General features: G+C 37.3%; 1 protein-coding gene and 1 long non-coding RNA gene across 3 annotated transcripts in view; one reads left to right on the top strand and one right to left on the bottom strand.

The window, feature by feature from the left end:
• Positions 1–279: 279 nt before the first annotated feature.
• SLC35B3 (solute carrier family 35 member B3) lies at positions 280–21,664 on the bottom strand. Its single transcript, XM_090136956.1, is given in 12 exon segments — positions 280–405; positions 1,505–1,574; positions 3,844–3,944; positions 3,947–3,963; positions 6,053–6,164; positions 6,576–6,668; positions 10,407–10,504; positions 13,127–13,234; positions 14,452–14,606; positions 16,230–16,351; positions 17,902–18,177; positions 21,507–21,664. Coding segments are annotated over 12 exon segments (1,266 nt in total). The 5' UTR covers positions 21,576–21,664; the 3' UTR covers positions 280–360.
• A 358-nt stretch (positions 21,665–22,022) lies between these two features.
• The window catches only part of LOC149918401 (uncharacterized), a 293,570-nt gene continuing 290,153 nt past the window's right edge, over positions 22,023–25,439 (top strand). For both annotated transcript variants that reach the window (XR_016464997.1, XR_016464998.1), the window contains exons 1-2: positions 22,023–22,160; positions 23,114–23,259. This is a non-coding gene — a long non-coding RNA (uncharacterized LOC149918401). The remainder of the gene's footprint in view (positions 22,161–23,113; positions 23,260–25,439) is intronic.

The following is a 25,439-nucleotide window of genomic DNA, read 5'->3' as shown; positions in this document are numbered from 1 at the left end:
CAGCATTTTGCCAAGAGCTGCCGTCCTTCATTGCCTGATAATGCCACCTGCTAATGGTCTATAATGCCTTTCATGATGAATTCAAGTGCTCCGGAGAAAGGGCTCACAAAAATGTGCATTTCCAGCCATCTGCAAGCAGATACTATGCCTTCAGCTCCTTTGGTTTTAATAATGTTCCCTTTGGAAAGTGAATCAGTTGAAGACTGTTCCAATAAAACAGGAAGTCAGAGTCTAGACATGGCATAAACCACTCTCTATACAGTTTGTGACAACGTCCTTGTTTTTCTTTCTTCCACATTTTTTTTCCAAATACCATACAGTGAAGGCAGTTTGATTTTATCCATATTCTTACTGTAAACATTAAGAAATATTCCAAGGACAACCAGTAAGCCTGACCACACGTATCTGAAGGGGAGAGAAAGGAGGGAAAAGAGGTTACCATTAGCACTTTGTACTGAACAATATTTATGATTTAGAGATAAAAATAAAGATCCTAAATTAATGAGAGAAGAAGTTAAGAAAAAAAAGCACTACAAAATACAACAACAAACAAGTTGGTGGACTTGGAGAAAGAATTTTCTTGAATCTCTATTACTACTGTGCTGCAATCCTTCCTTTTCTTGTACTGAATGGATAGCTTATTAAGGTGGTTTCCTAGTTAAAAAATAAACAAGATTAACTGTTCTTTCTTATATGAATAAAGTAGACTGGAGAGGGTTTTAGTTACTTTTCCTTGTCTATATTTAGGAGAGCCATTCTCTCTATCACTGGGTCTAAAACACGCACTCATTCAGTGTCTTATGTCTATACTTCCTAATGCACACCTCTTGTTTAAGCCCTGTTATTTTAAGCCTCAACATTTTTACCTGGAATAAACTGCATTTGGGCATTTAGCTCTATGCTTTGTTCTTAAGTTTCATGTTTACACATAGCAATAAAATTAAATTTTGTTTTGTTTCAAATGAGAATTTAAATCATTGCAATATCTCTGCTGCATTTTTTCAAGGACAAAAAACTCTTCATTGAGATTTAAAACAGGGAACAATTCAAAGCCCCAGAAATTTTCATTTTAACTTTAATTTTCTCCCCAGATAGGAGAGGCTTCCACTTGTTAAGAAAAGCTAGCTAAGAATTCAAGCTTGTGATCAGAAAAGGTGTAATACTGAAGAAAGGCCTGCCTTTAGCCAAACCTTCCTGGAGAAAAGCACCTGAACAATTCATTAAATATCATAAATCCCAGATATTACATATTTCTGAAAATGCAACAACCAAAAATGCCAACACATGGAACAGTTTATCTTCCAGACCTTTAGAAAAATGGAAACTATTTTCTCTAAAATGATTAGCATCAAGACAGAATCTACAACAGACTGTTAACATTGTAGAAGATATAGAACAAAAACCACGGAAGCCTGAATATGATTAACTTCTATTGTTATAAACCCATGATCAACTTTTTTTAAATAAAATATATAAAAATACACTTAAAACTATGAATACTTACTGGAATGTGAATGGCTTTGCAAAGAACAAAAAAGAAAGCACAATTGTCATTGCTTTTCTTCCTGTTGTTACTGCAGAGGAAAACAGAAAGTTATTTCTTCAAGAATCCACTGACAGTGTAAGAATAAGATAGTCTTTGATATTAGTAGACACCCTTACTACATCGTTAGGGATCTGGCTACACTCATTGTCATCCTTGGTGCAAACGCAAACTGCAGATGCACTTCTCCAATGCAATGAAACTCTAGAATCATGAATCAGGATAAGGGGAAGTGGTTTCAAACTTAGCAAGGGTAAATTTAGGTTGGATCTAAGGAAAAAGCCTTCGGGCAGCAAGGCACTGGAACAGGCAGCCCAGAGACATGGTGGATGCCCCTGGCTCTAAGCAACCTGATCTAGCTGTGGATGCCCCTGTTCATTGCAAGGGCCCTTTCCACTCTAGAAAGGATTATTTGATTCTATGTTACGCAAAACAAGTATACCATCCAAATGGTATCATCTCTAGTCCCAGAATCTGCAGCACAGAAACTTCCAGAACAAGACTTTGTGTTTAACAGCTTCACTCTAATCAATTCATAATATCTGAAAGCAACGAACAATCCCTGCAAATAACTGATTATGTGAACTAAAACCATTGCTCTGTTAAAGCTGAAAGTAGATTCAGACCCAATGAGACTTGGACATTCCAAATCTCTCGCCATTCTCATGTGACTTTATCATAGACCAGTGGTCTAGACAGTGCTTTGGGCTTTATTTTTAAGTGGAATGAGGCCAGCCATATTGTAATTCTTTTGAAGTTAATGCAATTTCAGTTATATAGCAGTGCAGAGAAATGTAACTTTGTCTAGGAATCTAGAAGACCAAGGATGCCTGACTTCAATGACTACGCATTCCTAAGCATAGTCATAGCATAGTAAGCTTTCCTAAAATTCTTAAAAGGCCATCTCCCACATGTGATCTCATTACTAGCAAAGACACGGTTGTAGGAAAAGTTGGGAAAACAATTCTGCTAGCAAAACAGATATAAACTTTGGCTTACTCTTTAACTATAACTTTCGACAGTTATTTGCAAAGCCAAAGCTATATGCTATGATTAAGAATGAAACGTTGCTAGTAAACTGCATACTGGAAAACACACATCATTTATCAGTGAAACGTGCAAATAGTAAATGAGTAAAGGTATTACGAAAACCTTGAAAAACATTAAAAATGCAGCCAGGTGTACAAATTCAGCTATGAAGGGCCAGAGAAGGTGTTACATGACAACACAGGCTTTCATTTATTAAAGAATCTTGTACAATTGTCTGTACCAGTAGAGAATGAAACTTTTCAGCAGCAGAAAATATTTTAACAACCACAAATTACTTTTTGCTATAACAGATAAAAAATCTTCTCTCATAACTAAACCACATTAGTATTAACATAACGCCATGACAAAAGGAACCAATAACTACAGATGTATTTTCATGCTTTTTTTTTTTTGGTCCACTAAAGCAAGTTTCAGCCCCCACAAGCCTCTCCCACTAAATTTTTTCTCTTAAAAGCTTATTTAGTACTGGAAGAAACAGCCTTCATCATTGCTTTATCTGCCCCAGCCTCAACCACTTGGTAGCAATTTCTATACATTTTAAGAAATTTATGCACATCAAATAGAATGATTTTCTGTTACATGAAAAATTAAACGTGAATGAAAAAAAAATCGAGTTTTAATTAGAAAACAGTTTACAGATGAATAATTTAAAAAATGGTTAAATTCAGTTTTTCTAATCATGATTACTTCTGTTCTTTCAAATCAGTTATTAATTAAAATATTTATGTAACCACTTCCTTCTAAATTAAGTGCCTTTTCTTCTTTTTCCTGATTAAGTCTGATAATTTCTCATCCTGCTAATAGAAATACAATTTTCATTAAACTCCATCACCCCACTCTCTCCAATAAAGGGGAGGGTTGACAGGGGGACAGTAATGAATGCAGTTGTTCTTCCAAGGCACAATAAACCTTTTCACATTGCTACAGCCAACACAGAAAGGGATCAAGTGTTAGGATTGTCAAGGTTAGACACAAGGAAATCTGGGAAGGTTTTGCTATTCCACAGGACTCTTAAGCAATTTTTTACCGAAGGTAGATACTTCTTCTAAAATTTTTTAAGAGCTGCTTTAACACATGAACCAAGCCTCTTATCTGGGCCAACTTTCAGCCATTAGATGCACTAAACTTCAATAAAAACAAATATGGTAGTGCTACAGAGAAGAATTAATAGAAAATCAGAGCATGCAATTTTCAGGCCAGAAAATAACTGTATCTTCCTCTCCACTAATGCAAATGAAGTAGAGCGTTACCTGACAGAAACCAGCTTTTGGGGGGAGAGGGAGGAGAGCAAAGTAGTTCCATGGCATCTTGCTACACCTCCCCACCCCTGTCCCTTGTGACTGATGTTTGAAGTTTTAAGAAAAGGTAACCTGAGGAAGGAATGATCCTGATGTAACCATTCTTGACAGAATGCTGTAACAACTACACATGCAACAAGAGAAGCTAGATAGGCAAAGGCCTATTTTTTGGAAAATTCACACAGGTGACTTTTTAAATTTGGAAGCAACAGTGCTGCTCAGGCAAACAATTCACTATTCCAGCAGCTGCACATAGTAAAGAGCAATAATTTTAGGGGTAGTCTGAAAGCAGACATACAGAAAGATGCTGAAAAACAATCAAGCTCCTTAAGACTTTTTCTTCAGTATTGTGAGATACATTGAAAACGTTAACATTACAATTAACTACTGCTAAAATTAACAGCAAGGTCATTTCTGTTTATCCTGATGGTTGAGGATACTCCAATATGTAAACACTTCAGCTGACTGTTTACAAACTCACTGTGTTACAAATTGAAAACACTCATTCACTTGCAATAATCACATCATTTTGCTGTAACTTTGCTACACTCAGGTAGCAGGCATCTCATGCTAAAATTTGTCAAAGCTTCACAGAGACAGATGCAACACACAACAGACTACTGCAAATAATTTCTGTTATTTGTCTTATCAGCAGTTTCTTTGATTTAACTACATACTGTTCCTCCTTTAAGGATCTTAGGTAGAAAAAGTTATCAATAAGCTCACTTCTTTCTAGGAAGCAATACAGTTGGCCTTCAAAATGGATCATGTTTAACACTTTTCATTGTTTCTAAGGCATACATATCAGCTAACATATTAATAAAGACCAAGTACAACTAGATGACAGTACTTGCCAGAGCAGTGCTGAGACTGGTACTAGCTGTCTACTCACTCATACAGAGCCTGACAATTTTAACTATTAAGACTTCAGTCTCTCCATGTGACTTTTCCAGATGACTGATTGCTCAAGATGAAGGTTATGCCCAGTTATAGATGGGCTAAGAGTCAAGTCTGACTATCTACGGAGATTGAATATCCATAAGGGTTATGACTGCCTCTCATTACAAGTCCACTTTTTCCTCAGCAATTGGGATATGTACCTGGGGATTGTCAGCACAGATAGGTCTGACTTGCATTTACTCACAGAAAAATACTGAAGTCAGAGCATCACATCGCAACTTTTTAATTGCACTGTTAATTGAACTGTTGCAAGAACAGGTACAATGGCATTTAGTGACGTTCTTAACTTGGAGAGGATTACAGTAACCTTTAACATCCTTGAGAGATTCATTTTGTTATATACACGCGTGCATCTAGTCACACTGGTGACTGGGAAAAATGTTTTCAATATATTACCGATACCTTACATTTGTACTTCACATCTTTTTTCATGACATAGTTGATATAGTTATATGTTGCATTAAGATTCAACAGAAAATATAACTGCTTCCATTTTTGGGCCAATTGCTGTGTAAGCCTAAAAGAAGAACCAAAAAGCTAGACAGTCTGCTTCTGCCATTAACATTACAGTCAGGAGAAATCTGTTTAGTTTACATCCTAACTTCCAAAACAAATACTCTTTATTGCATTCCATTTAATAAAAAAACTGAATAAACTGTCACAAGAGGCAGAATTTGTTCCACTTGAGTTTATTTTGAACTGACTTTTAGTGTACACTTAACATTGCTACAGCAGCATTCCATTAAAAATGTGTGGATATGCATAAAATCTTCAGAGAAATCCTTCATACTTTTCCTAACAACATTTTTTGTTGGAAATCTCCAGAAATTCTATGCTTAAGGTGTCTGCCATACCTTACTTGAATATGTTTTTCTCCCATGTTTCAAGTAACACTCATCTTTTTCTTATATCTTGGCTGCATTCCTCTGTTTAGAATAGTGCTGTTTCTGTATTAAAACACAGCATAGGCCACCTGCACAATGCTACTTAATATGCTCTGCTATGTTGAAACTGTAGCAGGAAAAGGAGGAGAAAGCACCCAAATATACACCAGAAATACACGTACTAAACAAACCAACATCATCAGCACAAACAAGAGAAAAAAAAGGCCAGAGAAACAGCAATTCTCAGAAGCTGTCCTAAATAACAAAATACTTCAAGTTTTTATCCCAAAAGCAGCAAAGATATCATTTGTTCATACCTGTTACAGCCAGAAGGGCACCAAAGATTTTAATCAAAGCTAGAACAAAGGATATGCCAAAATATCCAGTCAGGGAGAAAAGGAATGCATAACCATAAGTCTGAATTGGATGCTGCAACAACAACAAAAGCCTGTTAGGAAAATGTAAAACAAACCCTGAGGTATTAAAAAAATGACAAAACTACAGACTTTAATCAACTGCTTGAACAACAATAAGCTGTTCAAGAATGCATTCATGCAAATATCCTTATTTAATTTTAGTTAAATAATGGAAAAATAATTATGAAATTATAAGCTTATAAGTTTGGTCTTGTAATTTCATTGTTTTTGTTTTTTAAACATTATCACATTATCTTATACAATAAAGACTGTAACAACATATTTAATGCATGAAATGTACAAGTCAACCAGGTTACACGATGAAAGCATAACATTAAAGAGTGGTGAGATTTTCTAAACTATGCAGATCAATGTTTTCTATTGAGGTTATTTACAGGAAAAAAAAGGAAATTTTTACACCTACCTGTGAGCAAAATGCTACTGCAGGGCTTAATCCACTAGTGCAAGTTAATCCAAATAAAATATACAGAAAACCTATAGAGTAAGAGTACAAAACCTACAAGAGTTCAAAAAAAAATAATTACCAGGTGGTATCATATTAATAGGGTCATATGTTTGAAAGCATTTAATTTTCTACTTCAATATTTTCAGTTTCTGAGATGGATTTTTTAGTGTTGGAAGATATTTTTACTAGTATTCCTGTAACAGCTTATGTACAAAGAAAAATGAATAATAAGCATTAATCATTCTTCCTACCCAAAACTACATGAAAAAGTTTTGTAAGCTAAACAGTATCCTGAAGTCAATGCTCACTGAAATCCTCCAAGTTGAGGGTTTCACAGTCCAAATAAGGCTTCTGAAAACTATACAATTAGCTTGAATAATATGCCAAAGACAGATAGATTTCTGCTATTTATTAAGAAGCTTTTTACATTAAATGTGCACTTAATCACCACGAGCTGCCACAGTATGTGTCACAAAGTGTCACCTGTGTCACTGCAGTTCACCTATACTACACCTGTATTATAGCTATAGGATACCAAATCTTGACCTATGATTAGCTCTGGCCTAGTTCAGAAGCTGGAGCTGCCCTTCTATACACACACTGGTGTGGAGGGAAGCAACTGCTGTTAGTGACCCTTTCCCTCAAAGAAGGGAGACAGCAAACAAAACTATTTCACATGTTACTAACTAGAAAACACTGACTCAGCACACTTTCAAAACTCAGTGTCAATTATAGATATGCTTTTCTGGCAAGGGCTTTATCAGTTGTTTCCCTGTTGTAGTATCTCAATTATTTGCAAAGATAAGCATGCTAACAATTGATAATGATGCCACGAGATGATGAAACACTTGCCACTGCTCTACAGTAAATGAGGATCAGTGTATGTTTCAGTAGCAGAACTACTTTCAATTTCTTAAAAAACAGACTGATATTCAGAGCTTTAATTCTGCTCAGTGTTTATACACAGAAAAGTTAGGCTCTAATTCTTTGTTCATCTTTGCAACCATACAGCTTTTTTCCCAGATTTACGATCTTACTTCTCAGAACAAGGACTCAACAACATGTTTCTAGTTTCTCATAAGGAAGTGGGAAATAAGTTTTCTTTAGAATCAAATATAAGGCAAAATCAGACATAATAATCACTCTTCTGGAAAATGATTTTATCTACAAGACATCTTTTCTTTTTTCGTAACTGCTTAGTCAAGAGTGAGCTCCAACTTCTGCAAGAGATCCCATGGATGACACATTCCTTCACTACCCAACTGTATTTTGGGATCATTGCTCATTAAACCTACTTCCTGAAAGGATCTCTTAATCCTCACTCATGATCTCAAGTCTAGAAAGATGATTTCTGAAATTGTTTGTATTTCTGCCCTGAATTCTCTGAAAAGAATCCAACAATGCAGTATCTAGGCTCAAACTAACAAAGCCCTTAATGACCTTAATCACTACACTGATTTTCTACAAGTGGAATAAAATATCAAGACCAACATCTGTTCATCTAATACAGAATGAAAAAGCAACGTTTTAGAGAAATTACAAGACAGGTAGCAAATTGTCAGATGACTGATTACGAGACACAAACTGAGTGAGAAAGCAGCTGTGTACACTTGTATTTCAGAGATCATAGCTATAAAAGGCTGTGCTGAGTCAGAGAAGGTCCATCCAGCTAAGATCTCTGCTTCTGGCAGCAGTGAACAGTAGCTACTAAGGAGAAGTACAAACTTAAATGCAAGAATAGAGTATATCTTCTCAGTATATTCTTCTATTTTCCAGAAACTGCAGGCTGAACTTCTTTTGTCATATGCATAAATGAAGCTTAGTTCTAATTTCCTCTCCATTTCTTAAGCTGTTCTCATAAATGAAGAACCAGATTGATTAGTCACATCAGATGAGGTATAGTGAAATTCCATTGGACGTATCTGTTTTTATTTGTGGCATATTCAAATAATGTTCATCATAATAAAATCCTGACTCAGTTTTAGAGAAAAAGATGCCAACTTCAAACAGAAGCTTACCTAAAGGGAAAATGTCACAAGATGAGAACATATAATCCATGTTCCAAAGAAGCATACAAAATTTCTGAATAAGACTTTTTAAAAAAGATCATGTATTTCACAGAATTAGGAGGACATATATCCACTCATTCCAAAAGTCAAACTTTTACTGATTTCAGCAAAACAGAACAAGTTCCATAAGTAACAAGCAAGCCTTTTAAGTACTTGCACACTTTAGAATCAGAAACCCATTAATGAGAAAAAGCAATGCATTCTATGCAACACTATGACAGAAGAACAGTATATAATTTTTTAGAAATGAAGAGCATGATCATATAGAAAACTCCCTACTGACTTCAGGCCAGACTCTTCCCTGTATATACAAAAAAAAAAAATTGTTACTTGAAATAAATCATTTATATAGCACATTACTTGCAAGTAGAGATTGGTGTTGAGTAGCATTCCTCAGTGATCGGTGATGGGAATGGTGCTATTTAACATTTTTGTATGGGATATGGACAGTGGGACTGAATGCACCCTTAGCAAGTTGGTAGAAAGACACCAAGCTGAGTTGTGCATTTGATACGCTGGAGGGAAGGGATGGCATCCAGAGGGACACGGACAGGCTTGAGAGGTGGGCCCATCATGAAGTTCAACAAGGCCAAAGCGTAAGGTCCTGCATCTGGGTTGGGGCAATCCCAAGCACAAATACAGGCCGAGCAAGGAATGGCTTGAGAGCAGCCCTGAGGAGAAGGATTTGGTGGTGTCAGCTGATGAAAGATTCAACATGAGCCAGCAATGTGCACTGAAGCTCAGAAGGCCAACTGTATCCTGGGCTGCATCAAGAGAAACACGACCAGCAGGTTGAGGGAGGTGATTCTGCTCTTGTGAGACCCCAGCTGGAGTACTGTTCTGGGACCCCCAACACAATAAGGACATTGAGATGTTGGAGCAGGTCCAAAGGAGGGGCACGAAGATGATCAGAGGGCTGGAGAACCTCCACTACGAAGACAGGCTGAGAGAGCTGGGGCTCTTCAGCCTGGAGAAGTCTTCAGGGGAATTGTTATAGTGGCCTTCCAGTACCTGAGCAGGGCCTACAGGAAAGCTGAGGAGGGATTTTTTATAAGGGCATATAGAGACAGGATAAGGGAAATGGCTTTAAACTGGAAGAGGGTAGATTTAGACTAGATATGAGGAATTAAGTCTTTACAGTGAGGGCAGTGAGACACTGAACTCATTGCCTATAGAGGCTGTAAATGCTTCCTCTCTGGAAACATTCAAGGCCAGGCAGGATGGGGCTTTGAACATCCTGGTTTAGAGGGAGGTGTCCCTGTCTAAAGCAGGGGGTTAAGAACTAAATGCTATTAAACGTCCCTTCCAACCCAAACCATTCTATGATTCTGTGGTTTCTGTAGCTCCAATATACATTTGAAATTGGATACAGAAAACAGCACTTGAATAAAAAGCCTCCATAAAAGAAAAAAAAACGAACAAAAAACCCCAAACCAAACAACCCTACAAAAAATAGAAAAACAAATAGAAAAAAAGAAGGAAAAAACCAAGGATGCATACACAAAAAGTAGCTGTTCACATATCAAAGAGAAAAGCAAATATAATTCCTTATTTTGCCATTGCATACACTGTCTATGACAAAACATGTCTCAAAATCGCAAAGCATGTTAATTCTGTATTAATTCAGCCTTTATCCTGCTCAGATAACAATATTAGTCGGATTATTGAAATACTCCTGAAATTTGTGTGACAGAACACTAAATGAGAAACTAATATTTACCATTTCTGAATTAGAACCATTGTGCAACTTCATTGCTTTTTCCTGTACATTTCCTATAACTGCGTCTGCACAGAGTGCAAGGGATATTAGGACCACACCTAATAAAAGAAAAGCAAAAACCTGTTAAGAATATTTATCATCAAAGCAGAGTAGTGATAAAAATTACTCTGTCCTGAAAAAGCTCACAAATAGCAAACCAGTAATACAGTAATAAAAAAAATACCATATCAACTCCAAATTGAGTCTGATAAGCTCAAAGAGGGAAGATTTAGGTTGGATGTCAGGGGGAAGATCTTTACTATGAGAGTAGTAAGGAACAGGCTGCCCAGAAAGGTTGTGGATGTCCCATCCCTGGAAGTGTTCAAGGCCAGGTTGGATGGGGCCCTGGGCAGCCTGGTCTAGTATCAGATCTGGAGATTGGTGGCCCTGCCTGTGGGTAAGGGGTTGAAACTTGATGATCCTTGAGGTCCCTTCCAACCCAAGTCATTCTATAATTCTATATTATCTCCAAATGTCAGCAAATCTATTTCATTATACTAACATAAGTTTTAACAAATCAGTGTCCACTCCCACTCCTCCCAAAGCCAAGCTCCAAGCTCTATCTGCCTCTAGGCTTGACAGGAGTATCTGGTTATTGCTATAAGAAAAGAAATCTCTAATTTTCTTGTATTAAAAACAGTGAAAGTATGTCTACTGCATTCATTTAGGTTTTTAAAAATAAATAATCAAATAACTTATTCCTTTTAGAAGTTAGCCCTATATTATTTCCCCTGATAAAAGGATGTAGTGATAAGAAGAATGCAAGAAGATTCACTGTGAAAATCCTTCATTGCTGAAATATTCTATTTTTAAATAGTACTGTTCAGGTACAGACCCTGTGGTTTAATGCTATATACCTGGCCACAACAAAGTTACTACAGAATCAATACTGTCAGCTTTCCAGTCTACAAGACTAAACTGTATCTGCCATTACAGTCTAGAATGGAGAAATTTGCACAGAAGTACTTTTTTCCACTGTTTCCATGCTATAAATAACAAGTAATTTCCATTTATACTTTTAATGACAGAACAGTGGAAGTTTCAGTAGCATCAATGTTTCAAAACTGTCTCCTTGGGCACATTTTTCCCCTTTCTTGTCTGGACATTCTCTATTACTTGTAACTGCTTAGGTTATCTACCACTAATTCTCTAATTTAGCAATGCTATGAATTTTTTTAGCTCTTATTACCACCTCTATGTTGAGAAATATATTTCTTCATTAGTTACAAATATGTACCTGTTCTGGCAGAAGACAGATTTTGTTTTCTTTGCTGAGCTCTTTGTTGTGTAAAGAAAACCTTTTATGACCCAGCAATACCGAGGCTGGAATTTAATAGCAGGAAAAGAAAACAAAACAAGAAAATAAACAAGTTATAAAATTCCTGAAGGTATGACATGGGCAAAACTTACATTTGCTCATGCTTTACTTTAGTATTTGCTCTGGTCAAAAACTATGCATTCTACTGAGTGTAAATAAAACAAAACAGACAAGAAGGAGTAGAAAAATGCACAATGTACCTCCCTCGAAGGTGAGCAGTAGAATTTTGAATTACCTTACTAAGGGAAGACCCGGAGTTTTGAATTCAAGCCTACATTCTATTTTCATAGAACAGATGTCCTGCAAATCATAGTGCTCTAAAGTTCAGTATATGCAGAATCATTTGATAGGTATAAAAGAAACTGATAGACAACACTGTTTATTCTCTGAAGGTTTAGAAGGAATTGTCTAAAACTGCTGTAAAACTAGAATGTCTCTGTACTTCAGAGAACACTAGACTATAACAACATGCGTATCACCTTCCTCTTACACTCAAAGTAAGTATATATAGCTCAAACAACACCTTTCCATTTGACCGCCAACAACACTAGATGAAATAACGTTCTCTTAGAATAAAAAACCTTTGTTTCAAATGATAATATTTATTAAATAATTTATTCATTTATATTATTAATAAAATTTATTACTATTTTTATGAACAGAACTTATAAATCAATGTTTTCACTATTGAGAAATAAAAGTTTCGCAATGAACGCTTCTAATAATGGTTACTGTAATTAATCTCAGAATTTTAAAGGAAGAATACACTAAAAATTGATTATTCAAATACACTTCAAAGCTCAGTAATAATTCAAACAATGATCAGGTACATAAAATGCATTTTAGGAATAACCAGTTCTCCCCTCTCATTTGCAATGGATTAACAGATTTTCAATTAAGTTTTTAAACATAAGAATGTTTTAGTTATTTCTGATTTCATGTAACATGCAAAAATTTACAGTGCCTACGCTCTAAGAGTGAAATCATCAATAAATAAAAAGGTTCTGAAATGCAACAAGACTGAAAAGTTGAATTGGAAAAGACAGACTTTTGCAATTTTAAAATCCTCAGACTAAATTTTTATTCTATTTATTGTAAGGCATTCACAGGGAAGTAAATATTTCTTGAGAACAAGTATGTGATATTTCAACACAAAGGGTGGTTATTTCCCTAAGCTTTAACTAAGGCTTGGAGTTAATGCCTCTACTGCCAAAGATACATTTCTGCCAGTACAAAGACAGAAAAAACCCTGTATTTTCAGTAGGATACACTAGGCCCTACACCAAGAACTCTTAAAACTTTTATGGAACGCTTACAGTAGGAAAAGTCTGCATTTCATTATACTAGAAAAATATATCTTTACCTGTCAAGTTGAAGTTTGGTGCAACTGTGCTGTCAGCTAAAGTAAACCATATTAATCCAAGACTCATACATAGGGCAGCAGACACATCTGCAATGTTGTAACGTTTTCCTGCAAAAGCAATAAAAACAACATGAATGAGACTCTAATACTCTCAGCATTCTGTGTTTACCCTGTCAGCAGACTAGAAGGCAAAGGAAAAACTGTTTAGTTGTCCTTTACTTCAACAGGAGACTTAATGCTCCAGCCTTTAGTGACTGAAATCAGCTTCTTGTACAGCAGCAGTTCCTAAAGCAGAGAAGGATCTTAACAGATTATTATCTGATTCTTGTGGTCGATATTAATTTTACTCCTTAGACACATCCTCCCTAACAAATCACCACCTGAGCATATCCAGGACAACCTGGATATTTTCTTAATTTTTCTCTTATTCAAGAGACTTCGGCTGCCTTTATTGTTTAGAGAAAAGTCATTCCCAAACACCAACAGACAATTTTGGAACTTTTAAAACCCTACTGCCTTTTAGTTCGAGAGGATGTAAAGTGGAGGTGGAGCAAGAGAGCAGGGAAATAAAAATATATATATTGTTGCTTGGATAAAAATTACCCAACAATATTCACTGGCCTGGAGCACTATACAAACTCAGTCTTTTGCAACTGTAACATCAGAAACTAACAGAATGTGTAACTACTGACAGTACTCCATAACATTTTCATATGCAGAACTTAACTGACTCGATGAATCCTTGTGTACCAAAGAAACATTAACTTTTTATAATATACTTAAACCTGCTAACTCCAGAAACACTGAAATTTATTCACATAACAATAGTCTTTATTCACTGTACTCCAGATTCCTTTTACTGTTCTTCAGATACAAACAATGATTTGGGGATTAGCCTAAGATGACTTAAGTCACATATACATGCAATTAAATTTAAATTACTTTGAACAATATTTATGATACAACTTACAAATTAAGATTTTCAAACAAAAAGAGCAGATTTCTTCACAAATCATTAAATCCTAGTTTATTTTTTTTTCCATTCCAGCACTGAAAATGGTTCATTTATGAAGAGTTTTTGTTTAGAAAAGGTAATACTAATTTTAAAAGTCTTCATGAAACTGAAATTTTGCAAGAAACCCATACAACTTCTTTTTTTAATCACCTTCTCTGAGAAGATGCTTCAGAAATTTACAGTTTACCTCCTACAGGAGGAATGGTACCTGTTCCTCTCTAGTCAGTGGGATTCAGCAAAGCACAGGATTCCGAACACAACTGCAACCTAAAAGATAAATAAATAAGAAAACAGCAAGACCAATACTTACCTTGTATAAAAACCCCGCCTACCATAACTGGGATCAGTTTACAGCACTTGAAGATGACTTGAGTAGGGTAATTAAGATATCCTAAAGAGGTATTTGACAAGCCCATAGTTCCCACTGTTAAAAAGGCTATTATCATGTAGGTTTTGCCAGGAATTCTACAAAACATAAACATAAGAATGTTGGTATTACAGATGCAGCTAGAGGAGACCTAGATTAGAAAAATGTATATAAAGGAATATGTTCATAATAGAACTTGATCATTTTTCTCACTCATTTTTGTTCCATAACAGAAATTTTAAAATGCACATAAAAAACAGGTTTCAAAGTTTTGCTTTCAGTTACTGCCTATACATTTTGTTCAAACGAAAGACACAAACTTCATGGCTCCAAACAAGAATGTTTTAACCTCCTTCTGAGAAAGTCTATCACACTAGAAACAAGACAAAGGCTGCAGGTTATTTGTCGAGGAAACACAGAAGGTCAGTACACCTAGATAACCTGAATCTTAGTCTTTTCATCATCACTTTGTCAGTTTGTCTAAGTCTTCATACTAACACTGATGGCCTAAGAAAGAAGAACGTAGAAGAAGTACCAGCGAAAAACTCAACAGAAATAAGAGGGAATTCAGATGCTATAAAAGGAGATCTTCCTTGAATATTTTCAGGTTTGTTCTTTTTGATTTGATGGAATGATCATCTGATAACAGATGATCCAGCACTAGCTTTTACCAATCACTGGGTTCACTTGGTGATTTTTCAGAGTTAACTGTTCTGCATATGTTCTACTGTTTCTTATGCATACTCAAAGCCACAGTCAGCAACATAAGGAGATGTCTTGTGGTAACGCTGTCTGATCCATAATTCATTATGTGATGTAGGCATACTCATTAACAAACAATTCGTATAATAAAATTTAAGAGTGAATTTAAGACTAAAAATTAGGAAACAGATTTTTAATGTCTGCAAGAAGTTGCCTGGATTACATAAAAAAAAAAAGAAGTAAAAATATATGGAGGAGCTACATTTCCAACATAACTTACATACCAGGGCAAGAACTATAACCAATACCAAATAGTTAGGTAATGAAAACAAATACTAGTTAACACAGTGTTTACCAGGTAACTACACATTATCTGATGCATCTCTGAAAGCCAGCTACCTCGAAATGTTCTCAGTTATATTGGTTATAAAATAATACTGTTACCTAAAATCAGTATACAAGAAGTCAGCCAACGATGACCACTTCTAAGCAACAATGCTTATGCTCAACTAGGAAATAATGTTTCAATGTACTTTTAACATCTGCATACATGACAGCCTCTATCCAAGCTTCCAGAATGCCTGAATGTGCACATTGCAGAGGCTGTACTTGGACAGGGAGCCACAGACTTATATCAATATATCCCATATGCTTAGGATTCAAGATTGAAGAATCTCCGGGGTTTACTGCAGTTAAGTGTACTTGGGTTTTCTAGACATGACAATATCAAGTGGCAGAGTCAGTCTGTATCAGTTCACTTTGAGATTGAATAAGCTCCATAAATGGGACAAAGCAACAGTACAAGCCAACAAGACCATTTACAGGCCTGAATTTTAAGTGGATGCTTAGAAAATATTTTTTAACACTACCCTTGAAGTTCAGATTATTTTTATCATGAATCTACTAACAATGCCTCAACACATTTACAATGATGCAACAGAAGATAAATTTACCATAAGCATCAAAATGTTTCTTTTTTTGACTGATAGCATGCAAAATGTTTGGAAAAAAACACATACCTTCTCCTTTTGTCCTGAATCAACTGCAATTCTATTAGTCCAAAAACGGAATAAAATCCAAATTGCACTAAAGTGAGGTACCAACCAAAAGGTTTAAAACCTTCCACTGAAAATATCAATTCCTATAAAAACAAAACCCCACCAAGGTCACACACATACACCAAAACATTATGTTCAAAATACTATTCTTTTTCTTCAAGTACATGCAAATCCAGACCTTGCTAGAATTAACTAGAATTCACTTATCATGTGCAACTTGCCCAATACTGAGAAGACAATTTAGTTTCTCCAAAATGCAATAAAAAAATGTACTGCTTTAAATCCACTGAAATTAATGGATTGATTCATCAGGGGATTACACTTGTTCTGCGAATATTTAGCTCAAATTATGGATGGTTTTCAGCCTGCTTTCCAGTTCATTTACTTGAGCAGACTCTTTTTAGCGAGATTTTGTAAATAGCTCAAAATAAATACATATTTCCACTAAGAGACACATTTACTAGTAATTCTCATCACTTTGAATCATGGAACTAAAATTCTGAGCGCCTAAATTAACAGAACTTGTAAGCTTGTCAATTTGTGGGTTGCAGAGACATTTAAAACTGGAACAATTTACAACGGAAAAACACAAGCATTGCATAAAGAATTGCATGTCAGTTAGAGGGAGATAGGGCAGCAAGAACAACAGTTAAAAAAAAAGCTGCTTAATATTTTCCCTATTGAGGTTCTGCTTTTATTTATTGATAACTAAGTTCAATAGTAACTTTTTTAGGTAAACAGTCTTCTTAGGTGTTTTGAAAAGCCACACCAAAAACATGATTTGAGACCTTTTCAGTCACTGCTTTATTGAAAAGACTCAGTTGAGCTTCCAAAAAATAAATAAATAGGAACAGAAATATAACTGGCCAAGATAGAAGCAAAAAGGCTGTCAGGAAGAGGAATTCTTAATGAAAATAATAAAATACCTAACATTTCCCTGCACACCATGCTTCTGTTTAACTAACAACCATAACATATACTTCAGCCTTGTCCTGAAGGACGAGCAGAGAGAACAGACTTGTTACTGTACTACAGTCATCGAACTCAAGTAGATACAGAGGTGTCAACAACAGCTGAAACTTGATGTCAGGAAAGCTTTCCCCTGAGAGTGGTGAGTGCTGGAGCAGGCTGCCCAGAGAGGCCGTGGATGCCCCATCCCTGGAGGCATTCAAGGCCAGGTTGGATGGGGCCCTAGGCAGCTTGGTCTAGACTTAATCTATTATCTGTCAACCTTGCCTGTGGCACAGAGCTTGGAACTTGATGATCCTTGAGGTCTTTTCCAATCCAAGCCATCCTATGTTCTATGTCAGTCTCAATGGTTCTAAAATTTGTTTTTAGAAGGCTATAAGATCACATATCAAAACATACATTAAGAACAATTATGTATTATGCAGTATGTTTCGAGCACATAAATAAAATTATAAAAATGAACTGAGCCAAACCTCAGCCCTATGTGAATTTTTGTAGAATGTTAGATTATAACTGCTTATTGCTCTTAAATTCTAAGAGCTTGATTTTACAGTGAATTTCTATTTTATATGTCTATACATATTAAAATAGTAGCGTATTACTACTCTAAAGAATTTCTTTTAAAAAGGGAGAAGTACAATAAGACACAAATCATAGCATTTACCTGTAAATATCCATAGATTAGATAAAACAGAAAAACTCCAGAAACACAGATGAAAAATTGAGCAGGCTTGTTAAATTTGCTAAGATTGATGCCAAGAACTATAACATCATCTACTGATTTGATATGGGGTGACATAGTCTGAGATTTGGAAGGTACACTGATGGAAACGTATTTTCTTGCTGAAGTGAATTTCAGATCCATGACTCCACGTTCGCTGCATTCGGTGCTGCTGTTATCTTCTCTCTGTCCTTCTTCCTCGTGTCCTTTGACTGAAAGCTGAAAGAAACAATAGAGTCAGGTAAGACACAATATATAGCTTTCCAACAATAACACTAAACAAATGTGAAATTTACATGGGACATACAAAGGTTTGAGAGTTTTGCTGGATTATTTTACTTGCAGCACAGAAAACTAGTTGCAGAGTATCTCACACTGGCCTTTCTATACCAGTGGCTGCTTAGCCAAAGAATGATTCCCATGATCAAATTCCAGTGAAAACACTGGTATGGAGGCACTGCTGTTCTGCCAAGTTGACTTCATTTTCACAAGGAAATATAGCAGACTAGTCCATTACCTGTGAGAACTGGCTAAAAGCTACAGATTTGAGATGGTGATTGGCTAAGTGTTGAAGTGAAAGACATTATTCCTTAACTGTCACGTTTACACACTATTTCTCACACACTTCTGAGGAAAAGAACTTGAAGATTAAAACAAGAAGAAAAAGAAGAGGGTCTCAAAAATGAACCTGGTTTTCTGACTAACTATACACTATTTGCAATCCATTGAATATTAAGTGCACACAGCCATTTCTACGTGTAATAGAAAACAAAATTAGATAAGGGAAGCCTGGAGAATGAAGTTAGAAACTTACTAGACTGACAGGCAAATAATTTTTAATTCCAAGTTTAGGACAGATTATGACTTTTGAGATTCTCTTCTTGTTCTCAGCCTCAAAAATAACCACTTTGGTCCATATCACCCAATTTTAAAGCACAGATGAGAGTCTAGTTTAGCCAGCAGTCCATAATCACATTAAGCTGGTCTCAAATATTTAATTGGTTGCAATCCTCTCCTTAAAAATACTCATCACTATACATCTTTGAAAAATACTCTTCCCATCATTTGCAAATGGAAAATGTGCTAGCATATGAAGATCATGCAGTAAGTGTAGTAAACATAACCTGCACTGACTTCAACAATTGTGCAAGATAAGAAATAACAAGTTGAGCTCAAAAGAAACGCATAAAACTGACATTGTGCTTATGCTTCCTTTTTTGATACAAGCTGGATACTACCAAGATTCCTATTGAGGTTCTGAAAGAATAGCTTGGGGACTGTAACAGTAATTGAGGGACCATAAACTATGCTTAAATTCAAAGCTCTTCAGATGAAAACCAGCAGTAGAAGTAGGAATTTCACCCCTGTGGATTGTTGGTTAATCACAAAGTGAGGCAGTAATAAAAACGGAAAAAGGCTAAGTAGGCTTGTTCAGTAGATTCAAAAGCACCTATGGCATCCTAGAAGGCAGTAGCAAACTTTTTGATACAATATTGTGCACGTTTCTGATCCCTCTCAGATGAATTTAAAGAATGACTGCAGAAAAGACTGTCACAATAGAAGAACAGAGAGCCTTCCTTGTTAACAGAACCTAGCAGAATCATGCTGAAAAGAGAATAGAGCTGCTTTAAATGAAAGTATCATAGTGATCATCATTGAGGAGAAAAATAATTCCAATTTTAATGGCAGCTGATGGAGAGCAAATGGGCAACAACTGATCATGAATAAACTTCACCAGAAATTATCTTTTCATCCCTACAGTACTGGCATTCTAGAACAGAGTAAGAATAATGAGAAACTGCTGAACTGCTTAAAAGATGGGAAGTTTATGAAAGTGATTATGTGGAGCCGTTAAGTTGGGATTTAATTGCTAAGCAGGTCTGTGATTACAGCATTACTTTGCTACTGAAAGCAGAGTAAGATTGCCTGCAGAGACACTTGGTGGTCCTTACTTGATCACTGAGAGAAATCACTAGATCAGGATACAAGTTACTACTCTCTCTGAAAGAACTGAGCTAAGTTAGGACTGTAAATTTCAAGCTTAAGAAGCAAACTTCTTAGCAATGAAGGACATCATAGCAGAGCTTCTATTTACGTTATGGCCTGTTCAGATCTTTCCTGACCAGTATTGGGAAAAGTGTTCTTTAATGCCACATTTTCTCAGCAATATCAAGAGCTGCAGAAATAATCTGAGCCTCATTTTTCATCTGAATGGGAAAACAGAGACTGATGTACACCCAGCACAACGCATAGCCACATACTGCCAAGCGTACTGCAGAAATTCAGTATTGGGGAAAAGCGTACAATGAAGTTCTGTATCTAAATTTCCCCCTTTGACTACTAATTTAGATATTAGTTGTGGAAGACCTGCAAAAGAAAGAGAACATCACAGTCAGATCAGAAAAAGTAAAGGTAAGGAAAGGCAGTAACAAGTGTACTTATTAACATAATTCTGACTTCTCAGCAATTCATATACAAAGTATTTCCTTAGCAACAACACTAGCTTTTACGAACTGACAATTTAATTTATTGCAGATTCTAGCAGTAAAACAGTAGTAACACTGTTAGCTCCAGTCATACCCAAGGGCATCTATAAGATGATGCACAATAAACTAAATAGAATCACAGAATGGCCAGGGTTGGAAGGGACCTCAAGGATCATGAATCTCCAACCCCCCTGCCACATGCAGGGCCACCAACCTCCCCATTTAATACCAGACCAGGCTGTCCAGGGCCCCATCCAATCTGGCCTTGAACACCTCCAGGGACGGGGCATCCACAACCTCTCTGGGCAGCTGTTCCAGCACCTCCCACTCTCTCTGTAAAGAACTTCCCCCTGACATCCAACCTAAACCTTCCCTCCCTCAACTTAAAACCGTTTCCCCTTGTTCTGCAGTTATCTACCCTTTCAAAGAGTTGATTCCCCTCCTGTTGTAGGCTCCTTTTAGGTACTGAAAGGCTGCAATGAGCTCACCCTGCAGCCTTCTTTTCTCCAGGCAGAACAAACCAAGCTCCCTCAAGGCACATTATTTAGTGACAGGAGAAGAAGTGGTGCATGCATTTGTTTGAAACACTCTCCATGGAGCAATCTCATTAGCAACAGTACTGGAACTTTTCTAAACTCTAGGGTGACTTTTCAAACTGTTGTTTTTCTATGTATCAGAAGTGCTACTCATCTTCTTATCTGGAAGAATTCCCTCAAGCAATGGATTTGATACGTGTAAAAGAGCATGCTCCTCTATATTTTTCTTTCTCAGTGTAGGAATGTAAATAATACCCGCTTTAAAGCAAGGATACCTTATATTCGTAATCTTCTGGGATGAATACCCCACGCAGTGTAGGATTTCAACACTTCACACAAGTAACGTTGAATGATTACAGCACGAAAAAGAGGAAATGAAGGCGCAACTGGAGAAGCAACGTTTCTTTGGCCTCTGAAAAGCTCCTGACTTTTAACGCTCACGGAAAAAAAGTTCGGCAGAAACTGGCATCTCAGTACTCTTCTAACAAGACCGGGCCCAACACGACCCTCGCAGACCCGTCCCTACCCGAGCACCGTCCCCAGGCGGGGCCACGACCGGAGCTCCCGAGCAGCGACAGGCCGGCTCTCGCGCCATGGAGCTGCGGGCGGAGATTCTCACTGCTGACAGGACCAACGCCGCCCCCTTCTTCCCGCGCTCCCGGCTCGCTCCGCGACACCCACGCTCCTCACCGTCGCGCTCAGCCCCGCTCACTCGCACCGCGTACCTGCGTGGAAAGGGAGGAGGCCGGCTGGACCGGAAGCACCGCCGTTATCCCACTCCCGCAGCGCCCTGCTCACACCGGAAGTGGCAGTGGCGCCAGGGCACGGCGCGAGCACCGATCGCACGGAGCCGCGCGCTCGGCGCTCTGCTGCTCGTCCTGAGGCGGCGGCGGCGGCGCTCTGCCCGTTCGGGGCGCTGCGGAGGGCGGGAGTTCCGTCGCCGCCGGCGGTTCTTCCGTGGGGCGGTCGAGTGGCGCTGGGAGAAGGGTTGTATGTGAAAGTGGAGCGTGGAAACCAAAGTAGTTTGCAGCCTTCAAAGGAGTTTCTGCTCTGCCCTTTCCCTGCGAGACTGCGGGGAGGGAATAATAAAAATGTTTAGTAACGACGTGCAAAAGGCGAATGAGAGCAGTGACAGCAAAGTGCGTAGGAAATGTAACAGCAGAGAGAACGTAAGAATCAGGTAAAAAGCTTAGAAGGGGAAGATAGCTAAAGGCTGTGCAGTAATTAGATGTTACTTCAAATACGGGGGTTGTACCGATAGTAATGCCTCCTGTTTATCTGCATGGAAGATGCAGAGAACACAGTAACACCATTTGATTGAGGAGATTCTCAGCTGTCAAACACTATTTTTAAACACAGCCACCATCACCAGCACTGCATTTTCACCCACTGTGAACAGCAGCCTGCATGTCATCCTGGTAATAACCTGCACCAGTGAAGGTGGCCCGCTGTTGCTAATTCCACTGCTGAAATGCACCACCCACCACCTCACTGTGCTCACCTCCTCTGTTTGGTCTTCATCAGCATTCAGCAAACATCAATGATTGTCAATGGATGCCATTTTTTTCCACATGGAGGAATTCAATGACGCACCTTTGCTCCATACGCACTTCCATATCAGACGCCATTTTGTCAGACTGCCCCCCTGCTGCCATCTGTCACACAGCAACAACGTGGAATGGAATACTGGTGGGATGGTTCAGCCTCTACTGCTGTACCACCAACATCTGCCTCTGACATCATGGGCCAAGAGAATAAAAAGGGAGGCATTACTTCCGGATCAGCCCTCGATACATAAACTTATTAATTGCATGGCACTGTATAATGGAAATATTCTGCAAAATGCCTGCAAAACCAGTGCTTTTTGGTTTGGGTTTTTTTTTTAATCTGGATTATTTCCCAGTTGCCAAATGATGACACTTTTGTTGTCTCCGTGAAAGAAGTAACTACTAATAAGTAAATAAATATAAGCTTGCACATTTTTTTTTTAGCTCCCTTTAAGTAAATTTTCCAAACATGTCATCTGTAATAAATTTTATTATTATGGATGTTAGCAGAGTGATTACTTCTCTATGACGGTTTTATTATGGATGTTAGCAGAGTAATTACTTCTCTATGATGTTTTTTTTCCAGGTGGGAAGTAGGTAGAGCAATAACAGCAAAGCTCTCTTACCTTTGTGATGCTTGGTGGCAAGTTAAAATACATAGGAGACAAGATTTAAACCCAGTCATGAAGAAAGGAGTAGAATCTACCTGTACGTCTTAGTGGAAGCCAGCAGGTAGGAGGAAAGTTCAAATCATGCCACTAATTGAGGCTGGCTAAATAACCTGTAATGGGAATGAAGGGCTTGGGACCATTGACGAGGAGTGCTGAGGAGAGGCACATTGACAAATGTAGTTCTGATGTTCCCTCACATTTGAGAACTTGAAGTCTTGTTGCTATCGCTATACTATTTTATTCAGAAATATGTAAATTAGTCTGCATGATTTTGTCTCGGAAGATCTCCTGTCTGTGTGTAAAGAACATGCATTTTTTTCATTTGCAATGCATTTTTCTATTTCTGTTACCTATATTCCATTATTCAAACTGCAGAAAGTGTGGAGTAGAGTGAATGCTGGACATTGTTCTCTTTAAATAAAACAGAAAATTGAAGCATGGGTAGGATGCTTATTATTGATCTCACAGATGTTTCTGCAGTATGCAGTATGAACATGTATGGATTACTGGTAAAACTGGAAAGCAAATTACATTTTCTTTTATCACTTTTAAAAATGAAGTTAGGGCTTATGAAAGGAACTGAATTCAGACTCTGGGGATTTAACTTCTCTGTTTATCCAGGAAATAAGATATTGTACATCACAAGCAGAGGCAGTGCAAATATTAAAGATCTCACAGTTGTCATGCTGCCTATTTGAACTTTTCATTCTTCACTAACTCAAAAGGAAATTTACTCTGTGCACAAACTTAATCCTTTGTCTTTCATCTGGAATGCATTAGTGAAGATGCACAAGCAATAATGCTGATGTTTGTAGTTCTATTGACAAAAAGTTTTGTTCACTACAATCCAACTTAGAAATGCCAATTTCATGGTGTTGTCTTTGTGGCCTAGATTGCTTTATGGATCCTTGAATATGAGTGTTCCTAATTTCTTGAGTGTAATGTAGTACCTATGTGCCCATCCTCTCAGAACTGTGCGTTTTTTGCTCTAAGTATTTTTAGAACCTACTGTGTTGACTGAAACATGACATATGCAAATGAGGATGCAGTATGTGATGAGTTAGGCAGCTAAAACCAGTATGATTTACCATTTTACTGTCTTTTCCAAAAATTACTTTGCAAGGCAAACTATTTTTAGTATGGATTGTGCTTTAGGGCTGCATGTAAAACAACTAAGTATTATGCAGAAGCAAGTATTGATTAGATAGAAGGACATTTTCCCCATCATAACTTGCCATCCACTGAATCTAAGGGAGTTAGTTGAGCCTAGAAACTTAATTCATAAACAGAAGTGAGAATGTTTCTCTCTGTAGCATCAGGAAAAGGGGAAAAGCAGTAGCTTTTTTCTCCTGTTGATGACTATAATGCTTTAACTGATAATTACTGTATGTTTCACTGTAAGATTTTCCTGCCAATTTTGTACTGCTTTTTTGCTGCTGCTATTCTTGGAGCAAGCTGGTGTGGAACAAGAACAAAGTAAATAAAGGCACATGCAGAAGAAAGACTTGATAGGATTATTTGTTAGGAATATTTTTAAAATTGGGAATAATTGCCTATTGAAACTGGAAACAATGAGTTAGGTGTCACAATATTTGATTAAACAAGGACATTTTCTTTTGTGTAAAATCTGTTATTTACAGAATCATAGAATCACAGAACAGCCAGGGTTGGAAGGGACCTCAGGGATCATGAATCTTCAACCCCCCTGCCACATGCAGGGCCACCAACCTCCCCATTTAATACCAGACCAGGCTGTCCAGGGACTGGTCAGCCCATCCAGTCTGGGCTTGAACACCTCCAGGGATGGAATGGGCATCCACAGTCTCTCTGGGCAGTCTGTTCCAGCACCTCACCACTCTCTCTGTAAAGAACTTCCCCCTGACATCCAACCTAAATCTTCCCTCCCTCAACTTTAAACCATTTCCCCTTGTCCTGCTGTTATCTACCCCTATATGTGTTTTCTGAATCCTTTCCTATCGCTTGCTGTACTTTAATGCCAGCTGAAATGATTTTTCCTAGCCTGATTTTTAAAAGCTTTTTTAATGTATGTCATATAGTACTGCATTTTACTGCCTCAGAAAACTGAGCTGCAGTTTTAACAGTAACAAAAAGCTTTATGATTATAAAATACCTTGTTTGAAGTGCATGATACATCACTTCATATTCAAGGGGAAGGTATTTAGAATTATAAAGTTAAGGTTTTTCCTCTGACATAACAAAAGACTGTAACACTGATTTTTA

This window comes from Phasianus colchicus, chromosome 3 (assembly GCF_987193195.1).
Source record: "Phasianus colchicus chromosome 3, bPhaCol1.hap1.1, whole genome shotgun sequence".
Classification (NCBI taxonomy): domain Eukaryota; kingdom Metazoa; phylum Chordata; class Aves; order Galliformes; family Phasianidae; genus Phasianus; species Phasianus colchicus.
This window is presented reverse-complemented; position numbering and strand designations above follow the sequence as displayed.